Below are 19,030 nucleotides of genomic sequence, written 5' to 3' on the forward strand. Positions count from 1 at the left end.
GGAGGCATATTAGTTTTCAACTGTCCGTCCATTCGTCACAATGTTAACTTTTTGCATGAAGGCACTTTACTCACGAACCACTGCACCCAGGACCTTCAAATTTCACATGCTAATAGTACTTATTGAGTACATGATCCCTATTGACTTTGTGGTCACCAGGTCAAAGGTCAAGGTCACCAGGTAAAAGGTCAAGGCGCTGCGGGGGGCATTTGTCACCATTAGTGACAGCTTTTGTTCATCATATTTTCCGACGTTGCTAATTGAATATTTTAGTCCTGAGGTCCCTCAAGCTAGCCATGTAAGGATACAGAAAAATGTTGTAAATTGTTGCTGAAATGTAATTGACCACCATAAATGCATATATTTTGATATGATCAAATGATTTCAAGTTATTTTCCCATGATCATCTACTATGAAATGCAAATATGACTGTAAGTTTGTTTTTTTCAAATTTGAATATCTGTTGATCCAAGGTCTTTGAAGGTATTTAATGTAATGAAAATTTATGACATTATATAATACCATATTATATCTGATTAACTGTGAAGCCCATTTTCTGACTTTAATACACTGCAATGAATTTGTAATTTTTATGATGAATGAAAAAGATGTTTTGATTTGGGCAGATTTTTCATACGGTATATCTGATATAGATAGTGAATAGCTATAATTATGCACTTATAAAGATTTGAAATAGAAAAGGAAAAATTGAAATTATTGGGCCTATTAATAATTGTAAATGCATTTATTTAGAAATATAGAATACTGCAAGTACAGATTACTGTTGAGGGCATTTTTTACAACCCCCCCCCCCACCCCACCCAAAAAAAAAAACAACATGTTGTCTTTACTCTTTGTTATTCCTTAAAATATATGCTTTTATTTTGTCACTTGACTTTTGAAAACTGTGTTACATCAGCATGGACATGTCAAAGTGGCCATTGCTTGAATTTGCTGTATTTGATTTTGTACATTTTCATTCAGTTATTATCATTCCAGATGAATATGTCAAAAGTACAGATAGAGAAATGTGTTTTCAGAAACAAAAAGTAATCAGAATTATGAATCTGATCTTAAAAAATGCAAACCTTGCATCCACTTTAAGTTGTTGTTACAACTGATATGCTAGAAAATTGGTATATATTAATATTTAGAGGGATATTTTGTCACAAGAAATTTGAACATCAGATCATGAAAGAAAGAGTTGTTTTACATGAAAGTTGAAGAGCATGTAAAAAATATAACATTATTCTACAAAACAGTTTTCGTTTATTTGACAACTGCCGTGTATTCCAGAAAAGGGCTGCACGAAGGGGCCACACATCCAGACAGTTCAGTGCCTTTAAAAACTCAACATTTTTAAAAACCTGATACTTACCTTGGTTTTAATGCATTTGCAACAATAACACAGTTCTGAAATCTCACATAAGTATAATATGATTTTCAGCAATTTTGAAAATTGTTTATTTTATGTCATATTGTTTTAGATGGGGACAACTTTTTGAGTACATTTCAAGTATCAAGTTGTGTTGGATAGGCACATTGTTGTTAAAGATGCAAATGTGAGAAGTTTATTTTATGATTTATATTTTCTTTTTTAAGCAATTTCAGTATCACAGCAGTTATTATGTTTATTTCTTTTTATTTTATGTTTTTCGGTGGTTTATCGAAATATAACGGTGAATTATATCCTGATAAACTCACTGGCCACTCAGTGAAAATTATCAAATCTGATACCCGGATTAACGTCAAAAAGTTTACCGAGCGTACTGAAAGCCGGAAACAATATGACGATGACGTCGTTAAAATGACGTCATCTTTGCGATGCTTCCTGATAAAATTTCCCGCAAAATTCGACATTTTATTGAAATAAACACAACAAAAGTAGAGTTTTAGACATAAAATAAACAGAAAAATTGTTGGTATCGATGTAATATCACGGTAATTTCACTCGTGAACACCAAAAGTTGTTATTTTCACTCGTGGCTGCGCCACTCGTGAAAATATCACTTTTGGTGCCCACTCGGTGAAATTATAACGTGACATTACACCGAAACCAACAATTATCCTCTATATAGTACATGTCGTTGTTTCCCTTGGATTTATTTCCAAATGGCAATCTGTTGAAAATTGCATGTAGCACACTCCATGAAAAAATAATATTTTTCAGTTTTAGGACTCGAACATTATTGCAAATACATAAAAATGTACATGTTTGACAGTTCAATATTGAAAAAACATTTAACCCTTATGATGCTGGACATGATTGATTCTGCCTTTGCGACCAGTGCAGTTCAAGATCAGCCTGCACATCGATGCAGTCTGATCATGATCTGCACAGTGTTTGCTATTTTAGCCAGTATCTTTTGGTAAGCACCCCTTTTAACAGTTAATGGTACTGTCCAAATTGGAAGATGGACAAGTTCATTATAGAAATTTAGCATGGTAAGGGTTAACTGTCCGAAAATGTCCTCTGCCAGTAGTCCTTTTCCAGATACTAAGGCATATGTCAATAAAAATTATAATTCTTTATAAGTGTAATATACCTGTTTCATTTGCTCTTCAATTTTCTGTGGTGTGGTGATTTTCTGCTAAATCTAACTGTAGTGTTATATAAAACTTTTCTGTCAAGTTTGATGATGGTAAAAGTGACATTTAAAAAGGTCACACTGTATTACAAAATCTCACAAAAGTCGACAAAAATACAAGGAAACAATTGAAAATAAATTTTTTGTTCATCAAAGAACTACTCAAGTCATGTACTTCAGTGTATCACAACACAAAAAAAAGGACAGGAAATCTAATTTTTTGATTTGTAATAAATAATGTTAGATTTCAAAAATGAATTTCCCAAATAAGACATAGGATGAGTTTTAGACATTGAATATATTATATCCAAGTCTTTTGCAAGTGGCACAGTCTGCTATTGGCATCAGGTTTTCTTTGATCATAATTTGTATAGTATTATCTTGCTATTGTCCCGGAGATTTAAAAGCTGAATTAACTTCCATAAGGATCTAAATGTTATGTTAAAAATGCACAATCACAAGGTATCTTGGCAACTTTGCATCGTATAATACCACACTGTTGCCCTTACCAATCTACAGAGCGAAAGGTGAAACAAGGTGGCCCTAACGGAATAGCTTAATATAAGAATAACCATTTTCCGACATGTTTGATATGTTTAAAGCTATTTGGTGCAGTTATGATAGGAATTTTGAAAACATTTCATTCTTTTTAATTGATTCAAATGAATAGAATATAAAATATGAAAGTCAATAGAGTGATTTTTACCATAATTGTCTGTATCGTGTTACCGTCTGTCACAATGTTTTGATTAGTTATAGATCTTTCTTCTATTCTCTGTGATTGTTGATCTTAAATTCCGGTACGGAAATCAAAATGATCCCATTTATCAGAAATAATTGAAGTGGGTCAGTCATATTAGCAAAATTGTAACAAAAAAAGTAAATAATCCTGTCAATGAATATAACTTCAAAGACTTTCAACAAGAATGATCAATATTTATTTTTTGTCAGCATTTATACATCATACATAAAATGCACAATTTTATTGAGTCGGCTAAATGCTGTCAAGCGTTTGACGAGTCCTTGCTATCGCACGATTTCTCATTCTTAAATGGCCTCACAACACAGCGAAGTGATGTAGTTCCATTAGATTGTCTCTAATTCCAAAGAGTTCATTGATCGAATGAAGTTCATTTATGTCAATCCTATTTGCTATGACCAATATACGATGTAATCTGTCATATTTATGACTTGTAATTGTGCAATACTCGAATAAAGCCACGTATTTTCTTCCGCGGTAACTCATTAAGCATAAACACGCATAACGATTCTGCGGAATTTGGTAATACATTTGCGCATATGATTATGGTGACGAATTTTATGCCCTTTTGTCACAAAATAGCAAATATGATGTTCACAAATTCAAATAAAAACTGCATATTAACTTATTAGCCAAATTATCCATTTGTTACCCTGTCCGTTTCAAAAAATAATCTTTAAAATCAATGCGCAAATAACAAATTTATTGTGCTGTGCATTTTATGAATTGCGCAGGCTTACAAAGCTTGCGTAACATCCAGCGAAAGACAAAATATAGTCCCAGAACATACTGCTAGTATTTTATTGAGTGGGTACCTCTGAAAGCATTGAAATGTCTATTATCAAAGAGTTTACCACATCGATGAAATTAAATTATGACAGCTTCATTTTAAACGACCCGAATAATATGTGCAGTACGTTAATTCTTCCGCGAGACTTCGCGGATGAATCCTAACTACATTCTGGACACTTCTCGGCGAACACGCGTGACCTGTTTATAACTTTGCGTGGTTTGAATTTTGCAGTCAGTAAACGGATAAATTATCGGAAGAAGAAGCTCTTACTGGTTTGTTTAGTTACTACTGATATTAAAAATGATATTAATTCTTATTTTTCTAAATATAAACAAATCGGCGAAACGTTAAATTGTATTTTCTTGTAGTTTTTGAAATCGAAAGTAGATCGTCTATGTTTGGCTGCTTTGACGAAACGAAACAACTTTTTTATGAAAAGATTTAAATAAGAGGTAATTTAACCGTAAACTTCAATGTCAGATACTGCCAACTGCTGCTAAATGTCTTCGTATCATTACAATTTGTAAAATATATTGTTGAAACTTGAGAAAAGTGTAATCATATACGGATATAATATTTTGGGTAAATATCGAGCTGTGTTATGAAATTTTAACATTCAAGTAACATACATGATAGATATTATTGTAACAGAAATGATTCTAGAATTTATTTTTATTACACCTACATATAATCTATGTCAGACTCGTATTCTAGTCCTGAGGCATGATTTGAAAGTAAAAAGATGAAGTGACAGTCATACTTTGGATATTGTAATACTAGAAAGAATCTAGATCGTAACCTTTCTGGAATTTTGACTGGTTTGGATAATTTGCTTACGATTCAGGTTCGCAAAAAAATGAAACCGTCACCCATTCTGCTTTTCATGATGACACATGGCTTGATTTTTGCAGTCAGTAAGCGGATAAATTATCCCGAGAAAGAGCTCTTACTGATTTGTTTAATTACTACCGATTTTAAAAATGATTTTATTTCTTATTTTACGAGAAATAAACAAATTGGCGAAACATTAAATTGTATTTTCTTGTAGTTTTTGAAATCGAAAGTAGATCGTTATGTTAGAGTGCTTTGACGAAACGAAACAATTTTTTTTATGAAATGATTTAAATAATTTCACCGTAAACTTCAGTGTCAGATACTGCCAATTGCTGCTAAACTGTCTTGATATCATCACAATTTGTAAAACATACTGTTGAAACTGGAGATTTTGGCGGTATAAAAGAAAGTGTAATCATATCCGGATATAATATTTTGGGTAAATATCGAGCTGTGTTATGAAATTTAAACATTAAAGTAACAGACATGATTCTAGAATTTATTTTTATAATACACACATAGAATCAATATCAGACTTATATTCTAGTGCTGAGGCATGACCTGAAAGTAAAAATATGAAGTGACAGTCATTCATACTTTGAATATTGTAATACTAAAAAGAATCTAGGTAATATTTAGAAATTGAAACATAAAATTTTAAGTTAGAAATCGCACCAAAGGCTGTATCAAGGGTCTGCATTTTCAAAATTTCCTTGTGGTGATACCCCAAACCCTACTTGCAGGAGGGGATATCCTCCCACACCCTCCCCCCCATATTGCCACTTTACAGTTTGATACATTTGCCCTTTTACCACCTGCCACAATGCCCATTTCAAAATCTGACTGCAGTTCAGAGCGGGAAGGAACACCCCTCCCCACACCCACCCTGCTACCGACCACGTAAAAATGGCTCAAACATTTTTTTCAGCCCAGTCTGGGCCTGTCTGTGTACATGAATCAAAACGGATAATTGAGAGTACATAGACTTGGGGACTACTGACATGGTTTTGAAGGGGTTAACAGGTCTGAAATAGAATAAATGATGGTTTTAACTAAAAAAGAACTGCATTTATTAATATTGGTTATCTTTTCCGAAATTGGTAGCTAGTCCGAGTAACTTCTCTTTGTTTCGAATGCGCAATTTTCCTGTCAGTGTAAACATTCATGACACTATATATTGACACTCAGCAACATTTACATATCTTTAAACGCAAAAGTAACTATACTTTAAATTCACATCCCTTATAATATGATTGAACAATACCTAGCGTGTGACACGGTTATTGCCAGGCCCCTTATCTGTAAAATATCTGAACATTTTTTTCGTCCATCCGTTACAAATTGTATGTGGCAATCCGATCTATAAAATTTCAATATATAAATTTTCATTTTCAAATTTTATCATGTGCGAATATATACCAGCCGATAATTGCCTGTTTTGGTAATGCCGGAGGCAAATGTTTACTGGAAAAATATTTATAGTCATGGGCAGTATCTTAGTGTCACCTGTCAAATTGTAGTTTGTACTTTCAACATTTTTATTTTTGCGAACCACTCGTCAATTTTAGAGAAATACATTGGGTTTAAATACTTGTATAATGTCAATCAAAGTTTTACTAGGCATCGATTGAATGTCCATTTCATCTATTGTAACAAAATCTCTGTTCAGTTGGGGAAAAAAACTAAAACCAAACTGAAACTGGTAGACTATACTACCAGTACATCAATCATTAGCCGACTCTCAGGCCCTTCAGGCCTTTGATTTGAGTTGTTACATACAGAAAAAATCAGCCGTGAAAAGTTTCCGATTTGATTATGACCGTAACAGTAACTGCTTCAAGAAATTAAGTAGATCCAATGTAACAAGTGTAAAAATGTATTGTAATCGCGAAGAATGATTATATTCAAAAGTCAAAATATGTTTGCGATCCGTAATCAAAATACGATTCTGTTGTAAATGTTGTGAAAGGTTATCTGCAATATTTCCTTACAAGCAGTTGAAAAAGGCTTTAACATTTCAATAGAAACGATATAACCCTTCTTGAGAGATAAATCACCACTTAACAGAAGGTTATCCTAAAATCTGCTACTTTAAATATAGAGGGTGTTAATGCATTGTAAGCAATTTTAATAATTTTCTTACCCAATTACTTATGATAGGTATTTTCGTGCAGATCCATTCTCTATATATCGCAATTCGTATTCATTTTTGTTTCAACTGTAGGATCAGTCTGGACTTGATAGTCTAATATAACAGTACAATTACAATATTTAATTAAAGAATTGAGGAGATTTTTTTTCCTTGGCAAGTAACATCACTTTAGGTATTTTGTATGAACATATTCAGTCTTTATTCTTATCATTATCATCTAAACTGGTTTCTTACAAAGGGTCGAACAAACTTAAAAAGTGCAGTTTGTTTAGAGAGATATTATTTTACAGCTTCTGTGTGTGTTGACAAGTTTAGATAAATAAGTGAGAGTTTATCTCAATTCTGTAACCTTTAACATCCTTAGATGTTTGTTTGAATAGAAATATTTGCACCAGTTACCTTAACTGGGATACAACACATTCATTTGAAATAGTAAAAATAGGTGACATAATTAATTCACTTTGATGTGCATAGTGACTAAAATTTGATAGGATAGGTCTTATAATGGTCTACTGCATTAATGTCAGATTTAGGTTGGTCTGAGGCATCTGTGTCAAGTTGGTCTGTGGTATCTGTGTCAGACTTGGGTTGCTCTGTTGCGTCTATGTCAGCTGTAGGTGGGTCTGAGGCATCTGTGTCAGGTTGGTCTGTGGTATCTGTGTCAGACTTGGGTTGCTCTGTTGCATCCATGTCAGCTGTAGGTGGGCCTGAGGTATCTGTGTCAGTTGTAGGTGGGTCTATGGTATCTGTGTCAGACTTGGGTTGCCCTGTTGCATCTATGTCAGCTGTAGGTTGGTTTGAGGCATCTGTGTCAGTTGTAGGTGGGTCTGTGGTATCTGTGTCAGACTTAGGTTGCTCTGATGCATCTGTTTGTGTCTATGTCAGATTTAGGTAGACCTTTGACACTTCTGTCAGATGTAAGTTGATATGTGGTATCTTTGTTAGATGTAGGTTGGTATTTGACAAATTTGTCATATGTATATTGTAGGTGTCTCTGTCAGATATGGGGTGCTCTACAGTACAGTATGTCAGATGGCATGTTTTTTTTTACATGTCAGGTGTAGGGATGGGCAGTGTTAACAAGAGTACTGGTTTTACAGGAGTTTGTTGATCGCTGTATGAATTTTATGCACTATTATATTTCAATAGTTATCAACAAAGTTATGAACATGGATTTCTACATAAAGATGTATTGCCTTGGCACCATGCAATGTAGGTTACTATATGGTATCCAATTGTCAGATGTAGCTTCCTCTTTGGCATCTTTGTCAGATGTAAGTACATCCTTGGTATCTGTGTCAGATGTAGGTTGCTATATGGTATCAATGTCAGTGAGTTTATAGTATCAGTGTCAATTAGTTGCAATGGTATCGTGTCAGATGTAGTACTCTATGGTATCCAGGTCATGTAGTAGCTCATAGTATCTGTGTCAGATGTAGGTTGCTGTATGAATCAATGTCAGATGTAAGTACTCTATAGTATCTTTGTCAGATGTGGTTGCTTAGGTATCCGTCAGATGTATGTACTCTATAGTATCTGTGTCAGATGTAGGTGCTGTATGGTATCAATGTCAGATGTAGTAACTATAGTATCTTTGTCAGATGTGGGTTGCTGTATGGTATCAGGTCAGATGTAGGTACTCTATAGTATCTGTGTCAGATGTAGGTTGCTGTATGGTATCAATGTCAGATGTAGGTAACTCTATAGTATCTTTGTCAGATGTGGGTTGCTGTATGGTATCCAGGTCAGATGTAGGTAGCTCTATAGTATCTGTGTCAGATGTAGGTTGCTGTATGGTATCCAGGTCAGATGTAGGTAGCTCTATAGTATCTGTGTCAGATGTAGGTTGCTGTATGGTATCCAGGTCAGATGTAGGTAGCTCTATAGTATCTGTGTCGATTTAGGTTGCTATATGGTTCCAGGTCAGAGTAGGTAGCTCTGCAGTATCTGTGTTGCAATTGTAGTTATTCTGTATGGTATCCAGGTCAGATTAGGTAGCTCTATAGTGTCTGTGTCAGATGTAGGTAGCTCTACAGTATCTGTGTCAATTGTAGGTTTCTGTATGATATCCAGGTCAGATTAGGTAGCTCTATAGTATCTGTATCAGATGTAGGTTGCTGTATGGTATCCAGGTCAGATGTAAGTAGCTCTATAGTATCTGTGTCAGATGTAGGTTTCTGTATAGTATCAATGTCAAATGTAAGTAGCTCTATAGTATCTGTGTCAGATGTAGGTTGCTGTATGGTATCCAGGTCAGATGTAGGTAGCTGTATAGTATCTGTGTCAGATTTAGGTTGCTATATGGTATCCAGGTCAGATGTAGGTAGCTCTGCAGTATCTGTGTCAATTGTAGGTTTCTGTATGGTATCCAGGTCAGATTAGGTAGCTCTATAGTGTCTGTGTCAGATGTAGGTAGCTCTATAGTATCAGTGTCAGATGTAGGTTGCTGTATGGTATCAAGGTCAGATGTAGGTAGCTCTATAGTGTCTGTGTCAAATGTAGGTTTCTGTATAGTATCAATGTCAAATGTAAGTAGCTCTATAGTATCTGTGTCAGATGTAGATTGCTATATGGTATCCAGGTCAGATGTGGGTTGCTATATGGTATCAATGTCAGATGTAGGTAGCTCTATAGTATCTGTGTCAGATGTAGGTTGCTGTATGGTATCCATGCCAGATGTAAGTAGCATTATAGTATCTGTATCAGATGTGGGTTGCTATATGGTATCAGTGTCAGATGTAGGTAGCTCTATAGTATCTGTGTCAGATGTAGGTTGCTGTATGGTATCCATGCCAGATGTAAGTAGCATTATAGTATCTGTGTCAGATGTAGGTTGCTGTGTGGTATCCAGGTCAGATGTAGGTAGCTCTATAGTATCTGTGTCAGATGTAGGTTGCTGTATGGTATCCATGCCAGATGTAAGTAGCATTATAGTATCTGTATCAGATGTGGGTTGCTATATGGTATCAGTGTCAGATGTAGGTAGCTCTATAGTATCTGTGTCAGATGTAGGTTGCTGTATGGTATCCATGCCAGATGTAAGTAGCATTATAGTATCTGTGTCAGATGTAGGTTGCTGTGTGGTATCCAGGTCAGATGTAGGTAGCTCTATAGTATCTGTGTCAGATGTAGGTTGCTGTATGGTATCCAGGTCAGATGTAAGTAGCTCTATAGTATCTGTGTCAGATGTAGGTTGCTGTATGGTATCCAGGGCAGATGTAGGTAGCTCTATAGTATCTGTGTCAGATGTAGGTTGCTGTATGGTATCCAGGTCAGATGTAAGTAGCTCTATAGTATCTGTGTCAGATGTAGGTTGCTGTGTGGTGTCCAGGTCAGATGTAGGTAGCTCTATAGTATCTGTGTCAGATGTAGGTTGCTGTATGGTATCCATGCCAGATGTAAGTAGCATTATAGTATCTGTGTCAGATGTAGGTTGCTGTATGGTATCCATGCCAGATGTAGATAGCTCTATAGTATCTGTGTCAGATGTAGGTTGCTGTATGGTATCCATGCCAGATGTAAGTAGCATTATAGTATCTGTGTCAGATGTAGGTTGCTGTATGGTATCCAGGTCAGATGTAGATAGCTCTATAGTATCTGTGTCAGATGTAGGTTGCTGTATGGTATCCATGCCAGATGTAAGTAGCATTATAGTATCTGTGTCAGATGTAGGTTGCTGTGTGGTATCCAGGTCAGATGTAGGTAGCTCTATAGTATCTGTGTCAGATGTAGGTTGCTGTGTGGTATCCAGGTCAGATGTAGTAGCTCTATAGTATCTGTGTCAGATGTAGGTTGCTGTGATGGTATCCAGGTCAGATGTAGGTAGCTCTATAGTATCTGTGTCAGATGTAGGTTGCTGTATGGTATCCAGGTCAGATGTAGTAGCTCTATAGTATCTGTGTCAGATGTAGGTTGCTGTATGGTATCCAGGTCAGATGTAGGTAGCTCTATAGTATCTGTGTCAGATGTAGGTTGCTGTATGGTATCCAGGTCAGATGTAGGTAGCTCTATAGTATCTGTGTCAGATGTAGGTTGCTGTATGGTATCCAGGTCAGATGTAGGTAGCTCTATAGTATCTGTGTCAGATGTAGGTTGCTGTATGGTATCCAGGTCAGATGTAGGTAGCTCTATAGTATCTGTGTCAGATGTAGGTTGCTGTCCAGGTCAGATGTAGGTAGCTCTATAGTATCTGTGTCAGATGTAGGTTGCTGTATGGTATCCAGGTCAGATGTAGGTAGCTCTATAGTATCTGTGTCAGATGTAGGTTGCTGTATGGTATCCAGGTCAGATGAAGGTAGCTCTATAGTATCTGTGTCAGATGTAGGTTGCTGTATGGTATCCAGGTCAGATCTAGGTAGCTCTATAGTATCTGTGTCAGATATAGGTTGCTATATGGTATCCAGGTCAGATGTAGGTATCTGTATAGAATCTGTGTCAGATGTAGGTTGCTATATGGTATCCAGGTCAGATCTAGGTATCTGTATAGAATCTGTATCAGATTTAGGTTGCTATATCATATCCAGGTCAGATGTAGGTAGCTCTATAGTATCTGTGTCAGATGTAGGTTGCTGTATGGTATCCAGGTCAGATCTAGGTATCTGTATAGAATCTGTATCAGATTTAGGTTGCTATATCATATCCAGGTCAGATGTAGGTAGCACTATAGTATTTGTGTCAGATGTAGGTTGCTGTATAGTATCCATGTCAGATGTAGGTTGCTATATGGATTCCAAGTCAGATGTATGTTGCTCTTTAGCAGTCTTTGTCAGATGTAGGCTGGTCTTTGGTATCTGTGCCAGATATTAAGGTAGCTCTGCAGTCTCAGTCTCAGATATACTCTGTGGTATCTATGAGTCTGTCAGATGTAGGTTACTTTGTGGCATCTATGTCAGATATATATTGTTCTGTGGCATCATTGAGTCTGTCAGATATAAAGCTAAAAAAACATTTTTTAAAAAGATTTATGTAATCTCTCTATATTACAATGAGTTTGTAGTTTCCTTCATCCGAATAATCCTTTGTAAGAATTTCCTGTAATGAAACCCAAGGTACATTAGTTAAAAATAAATGCAAGATGATTAGCATATACATTGTATTTTGTTCACTTATCATAAGTTAGTACCGAGATTATGATGCCGCATGTATCCGGTGCATACATAGTACATTGTGTCATGTTTTTTTTAGCCGCCAATTACTATCAAGAAATCACAAGTCTCACAAGTGACATTTAATAAATACTACTGAGAAATAACTGAATCACTTTAATTTTACTTTTTATTCAAAGAAACTGCTTCTTTTTTCAAAAAAAACTATGGCGTGTGATGGGAGGTTTGCCCTTTTAGAAATTTGATCAGAACTTTTATGTCTGATTGTTTACATGATTACCGTATTTTCCCGAATTAAGGGCCCCCATCTAATTTACGCCCCCCACCCATTTTGGAGGGAAAAAAAGTCAACAAGAACGGGAAAAAATCACCTACCTCATTTTTATAAGTCCACATTATAAGTAATTTACAGTACTAAAGTCCAATGTATTAAAAATTTTTAACTTTTAAACAGTCCATGTACCGTAAGTCCAAAACATTTGTACTAAGTACGGTACGTAACAGAAAATTAAACGGTAAATACATTTTTGATTTGTTTTTACACCACTCGCGCACACGCTTCCTGCCGACTTTAAACAAACTTGCAGCAATGTGTTTACGATATACCCTTTTCTTCAGCAGTTTTAAGAATTTTTAATTTAAAAGCAGGCACAGCAGCGTGTCAAACCATTGACATTGTGTATTGCGCAATTAGCTACCTGCATGTACTAAGGAAAATGTTATCGGAGTACACAGCTGTTTGGGTCATGACGTAATGTGTAGTGTCGCGAGCGTGTCAAAAAGCCAGACATGAAATACACGAGGTACCGTATTTAAATGCATAAAAGACACACTGCATTAAATTGGATGCCAAATAATTACGTTTTGTGGGGATTAAACAACACAGAAACACTTTACAGCTAGTTTGAACGATGTTTTTAAGTTTTGTAAAAATTTTCATTTTTTATTTTTTTACCTCAAATAAACGCCCCCTCTTTGGAAAATGTAACGCCTCCGGGGGTGTTAATACGGGAAAATACGGTATAAGAACAATTTATTTAATGACATCAAAGAATTACATGGAGACTGCATATATAGCAGAAGTTCATTAAAAATGCAAGTTTTTAGCTCGACTATTCATAGAATAGTAGAGCTATTGGACTCGCCCATGCATCGGCGTCCGCGTCCTGATTTTGGTTAAGGTTTTGTATGTAAGCTGGTATCTCAGTAATCACTTGTGGGAATGGATTGAAACTTCACACACTTATTCACTGTGACAAACTGACTTACATTGCACAGGTTCCATAACTCTTTTTTGCTTTTTTACAAAATTATGCCCCTTTTTCGACTTAGAAATTTTTGGTTAAGGTTTTGTATGTAAGCTGGTATCTCAATAACCACTAATGGGAATGGATTGAAACTTCACACACTTATTCACTGTGATGAACTGACCTACATTGCACAGGTTCCATAACTCTATTTTGCTTTTTTTACAAAATTATGCCCCTTTTTCGACTTAGAAATTTTTGGTTAAGGTTTTGTATGTAAGCTGGTATCTCAGTACTTACTAATGGGAATGGATTGAAACTTCACATACTTGTTCACTGTCATGATCTGACATGCACTAAGCAAGTCCGTAACTCTACTCTTTTTTTCAAAATTATGCCCCTTTTTGACTTAGCAGTTTTTGGTTAAATTTTTGTATGTAATCTGTATCTCAGTATCCACTTATTGGATTGGATTGAAACTTCACACACTTGTTCACTTCATGATCAACATGCACTGTGAGGGTCCCATAACTCTACTTTGCATTTACAAATTATGCCCCTTTGACTTGCATTTTTGGTTAAGTTTTTGTAAGCTGGTATCTCAGTACACAAATTGGAAGGATTGAAACTTCACACACTTGTTCACTGTCATGATATGACATGCAGTACGGTTCAATACCTACTTGCATTACAAATTATGCCCCTTTTTCGACTTTTGTATTCATTCAATTGACAAGGCTGTTGAATAGTCGAGCGTTGCTGTCCTCCGACAGCTCTTGTTATGCATCCAGGCATGTAGCCTATACTTATTCATATAAATGACCTTGACACTGGTATAGCATTCACCTTCAGATTTAAAATCTTAATACACTACAGCTCACATTATTTACCCAATTTAGTTCATACTCACACTCAACAAGCCTTGCAGAAATACCTACCACTGACCTACATATAGATGACCTTGACCTTCATATAAGAAAGCTATCCAGATGGCTTATGATTTTGCATTTTGAAAATGCAGCTTCTTGTAAAAAGTGTTACCTTGATACCTTTTCTAAGATGGATCGGGAATGCATATAATGTTAAGTTTCAAGCAGTTTTAAGCTCTGTGTCTATCCAGTGGGAATGTAAAACTCCCAACTATATTGAAATCAAAAGAAATCACAAGTTGTTATGTCTACCATCATAAAGGGAGATAATTACAAACTTTTACTAAGGACAATAAAACATACATTTCGGATGTAATCAAGCATCTTTTTCCTCATCTCTGACAGATTATTTATGAAAAGTGAAAAATGCCTAATATTGCTTAAAATGAGATAGCAAATATGACCACCTTCAAGGACAATATTATACCTCCAAACTTACAGTCAAATCAAGAAATTTCTTTAACATGGTTTACTGCTAGAACATGGCAGTAAATTTTGTTATTACAAAGTGCACATTTTTCAAAATGACACATTAACATCATGCTGAATTATTTATTTAACTACATGTTGCTATTTTGTAGGTAGGATGTGTTTTGTGCATATATTACACAGTTTCGTGAACATTTGATTTATTGTATTAATATGAAATTTAAAGTTAATTTTAGGAAAGTAAATTTTATGTGACTTAAGTAAAAATTACAAAAGAAGTTTAAAAAATGTCAAAATAGGAAAATTTACAAATGAACGCATATCACATATAGATATCATATGTCAAAGGTTTGTGCTAGAAAACAGAGAGATGTAGAGGATGTTTAAGATCAAAATACATCTTACCAAAGCAATACCATATGCAATATTTTCACAAGTGGCACATATAAATGTCAATTATGGTGTTCGTTTGGGAACTATATATGGATCTTAAATTGAAAGAAACAAAACTTCTTTTTCTTTTATGTATTTTCAATGGTTTTAACCACATTATCTGCAAAACTTCATGTGCATGACAACCCAGGTTGTATAGTCCAAGATCAAGGCCACACTCAGAGGTCAAAGATCAAAATAGCTTAAATTTGTGTTCATTCCATAGCTTCTTAAGCACTTGAACCTTTTCATAAAATTAGAGCCAATTGTTAACCTCATAAGGACAACTTGCAGAGTGCACAGGCCAGGCCAAAGGTCAAGGTCACACTTGAAAGCCAAAGGTCATTATTACAAAATATTACTTTCCCTGTATCAAAGCATTTGTGTTTAAAACATTGCAGTTGAATACAAAGTCATGTTGTTTCTACAGAAGCGTTCCAAAAGCGCTGTTACACTTAAACCATGTTTCGCTACATGTTTTATTCTGAAATAAATCAATTCTCTTAATACATTCTTGTATTTATTTCTTTACCACTTTATACATCAGGTAAGGAGATGATTGCATTTTTCTTCACACAATGATTGACAGATAGCCAATATGTACCAGACTCTTTACCTTTTATAGATATTGACCTACAAAGTGGTCCACCAATTTAAAATGATTTATTGCTTTTTATTTGACAGGGTTATTGATGTGTCAAATACAATCTGATTCGGGGTTTCAGTGACTGGGTGTTATTTTTAAATCATTCTGGCGTAGGTTGGAGCGTTTCGTGGGACACATCAGTATTGTGGGGGAGTCCATGGTTCATGATATAACCTGAGGATGAGATCATATGTTAAAAAAAACTAGCGATTTCTTTTAGTTATTCAAGGGGTGTTTTAACATGATGTAATCATGAGTTAATTTAATGCTGTAAACACACCTATACATAATATGTACGTTCTATCGCATAGCTTCCTATAATGCATAATTATTGAAAGGAAATGAATGCTTACCAATATAATATATAATATATTTTGTTTATGTTTGAGAAGCATTATCGCATGCTTTTTTCATTTAACAGTATCTGTAGTATACAGATGGATACACTGGTGCCCTTGCCAGAACGGGCTCAGGTACGAACCAATCATGAGAGTCTGCAAATACTATTAGCTCAAGAAATCATATGTTATTTTTTACACTAGTAATTCAGGATACACTCATAACAATTGATAAATTAAGGTGTTTCCTAAAAAATATGTATGGGTTAGAAAAAAAGGTTTTTATAACATAAAAATAAGCACATTTAGACCTGGATATGGCTTCAGCCTGTGACAAACTATTTCTTCAAGTGATAAGGAAATTCAACAATTTTATCATTCTGCTTATATTGAAATAAAAGTTGAAATAACTATGTGTAAGAAGTATAAATAATTTAATGAGAAATTATTGCAATATTTATGTGAAATTTTATCTCCTTATTATAAATCACACAAAGAAAAGCACTAAAATTTTAATTTCATGCCTATTGGTTAGCTTTTTACTTCACGGGTAGCTTGTTGATATAGGTGAAATACACCACTGTGTATTAACACATTAAGTAACTTAAGCATTTTAATCTATACCTCATTAATTTAATGTTTCGTGAGAAAATACAATTTTGCCTAAAATTCTTTCAATTCATCACCATGGAAAATAGATGAGATATAATCTGTTATAGATATGACAGTAGAATGTTAAATGTTTTATAAAGAGATGAGTTTGCGTCATACATGACTTAGTTGTTAAACAAAATAACTGTTCATATTACTTCATTTGTGTGACTGATTCTTTCTCAGTTTTGTTGGAAGGGAGGTAATGTGACAGGACCCCATAAAAATCTTTCCAGAGTTACCTTTCTTGTTAAAATTTCTGGGTGTGGAATCAAGTAAATTGTTATATTACCTACTGTCTTCATTCAGCTGTGAACTCACACCTTCACATATTGAGATATTGTATGATACTTTTGTATTTAATTTATGAATTAATGATATCATTTTATATGTATTTTATTTACAAAAGCAGTGTATTTATTACATGTTATTTATTTGATCAGCTAAGCTTAGCATCTTTCAGACATGACAATACATTGAAATATTTAACATTCTTGTCATTTATATTGCATATCCCTTTTGTTCATATTAAAATGTTGTTATAAACACATTTTACCACGGAACAAAGCACATATAGTTCATAAATCTTTTTAAGTTAAGATTACTACTTTGACTGTGACTAGAAAACAGACTGTGCCAGACAAAAAATTGCTACTTTCATTTGATCATTTTAACTTTTTTGTTGAGTCACCATGCATTAAAGTATAATTAATAACTGTACTGTCAAATTTAGGGGTGAAACACGTTTTTAGCTTTTTGTAACAGGAAAAAAATATGCATTAATGCTACTACCTTAGAACTTGTAAAAAGCTAAATCAAATAAATATAGTGATGATAAGCATTCATTTCCCCTCATACTTATTATCAGGCCATAATGCTTGATAAATTTCAATTTGGAAACACATTGACTTTCCTGTTAACACAGTAGCAGCAGTTTAACCCTTCTCATGCTGGATTCTGCCTTTGCGACTAGTGTAGATCTTGATCAGCCTGCACATCTGAGCAGTCTGATCAAGATCTGCACTGTTTGCCATTCAGTCAGTATCTTTTTGGTAAGCATCCCTGTACTGTCCAAATCAAAAAAGTTCATTATAGAAATTTAGCAGAGTAAGGGTTAATGGTAGAGTACTTTAAAAATTTGCTTCAACCAAAAGGCATGAATTGGGAGAAACAACAGTCAGAGAGAGCAACAATCAGAGAGAGCTGGAAGTTGATTTAAGGAACCAGCAACAAAATATATTGATACGTAAATCGTCACTGCTTTAAAACATCATAAATTTTCCATTCTTTATTAGCTTATTTTTCTATTTCAGGAACCTAGCAGATGTGAGTAATGACAATGTGCTCAGTGTGGAGGAGTTTGTGCTGGCCATGCATTTAATACTGAAGGTCAAGGATGGACTACCTATTCCAAGGTCACTGCCCAAACATCTAGTCCCAAAGGCAATCCCCTCACCAGACGTATGTGAGATATCGGACAAGGAAAGGACTGCTTACCAAAATGTGTTCAATAAAATCTCTCAGGACCAGATCGATGGTATAAGCCTTTGTTACTTTGTTGAATAATAAAATCTCTCTCGGGGTGGAGGTGCAGGGGTTTGGAACAAATTGGTGGTATAACACTTTGTTACTTTGTCGAATAATAAAATCTCTTGAGGGTGGAGGTGCAGGGCAGGGGACCAGATTAATAAATTCAATGACAGGACGAGATTGGTGGTATAACCCTTTGTTACTTTGTTGAATATTAAATCTCTCAGGACCAGACTCGTAGTATAACTCTTCATAAGCTGAACAATAAAATCTCTAAAAATGTGCAGGGCCGTGTGGGAACTTTTTTTTTAACAGTTTTACCCTTTCATTATTTCAGCAATTCAAGGAAGGCAACTCTTGTTGGAGTCTAACTTACCAGTGGAAGAGTTGTCTCAAGTTTGGGATCTGTCAGATATGAACAGAGATGGACAGTTGGACAGAAATGAATGGAATGTTTCGTGTCATCTTGTCAGACATTTAAAACAAGGTATTTATATAGCCTTGTTTTGCCACCCGACTTCAAACAGCAAATATTTCACTTGCCTCTTCAGAAGCTTGTATGTTTCTAGTGTCTCTTTGGTGTTAAGTATTCTTCA

The 19,030-nt window shown here is 34.9% G+C and overlaps 1 protein-coding gene across 1 annotated transcript in view; it reads left to right on the plus strand.

The window, feature by feature from the left end:
• Positions 1 to 19,030, plus strand: part of LOC123525691 (titin homolog) — a 122,807-nt gene that overhangs the window by 24,932 nt on the left and 78,845 nt on the right. The window contains exons 4-5 of the mRNA XM_053538883.1: positions 18,218 to 18,441; positions 18,772 to 18,921. Coding sequence (XP_053394858.1) covers positions 18,218 to 18,441; positions 18,772 to 18,921 — 374 coding nt within the window. The remainder of the gene's footprint in view (positions 1 to 18,217; positions 18,442 to 18,771; positions 18,922 to 19,030) is intronic.

The sequence above is a fragment of the Mercenaria mercenaria genome, chromosome 3 (assembly GCF_021730395.1).
Source record: "Mercenaria mercenaria strain notata chromosome 3, MADL_Memer_1, whole genome shotgun sequence".
NCBI lineage: Eukaryota > Metazoa > Mollusca > Bivalvia > Venerida > Veneridae > Mercenaria > Mercenaria mercenaria.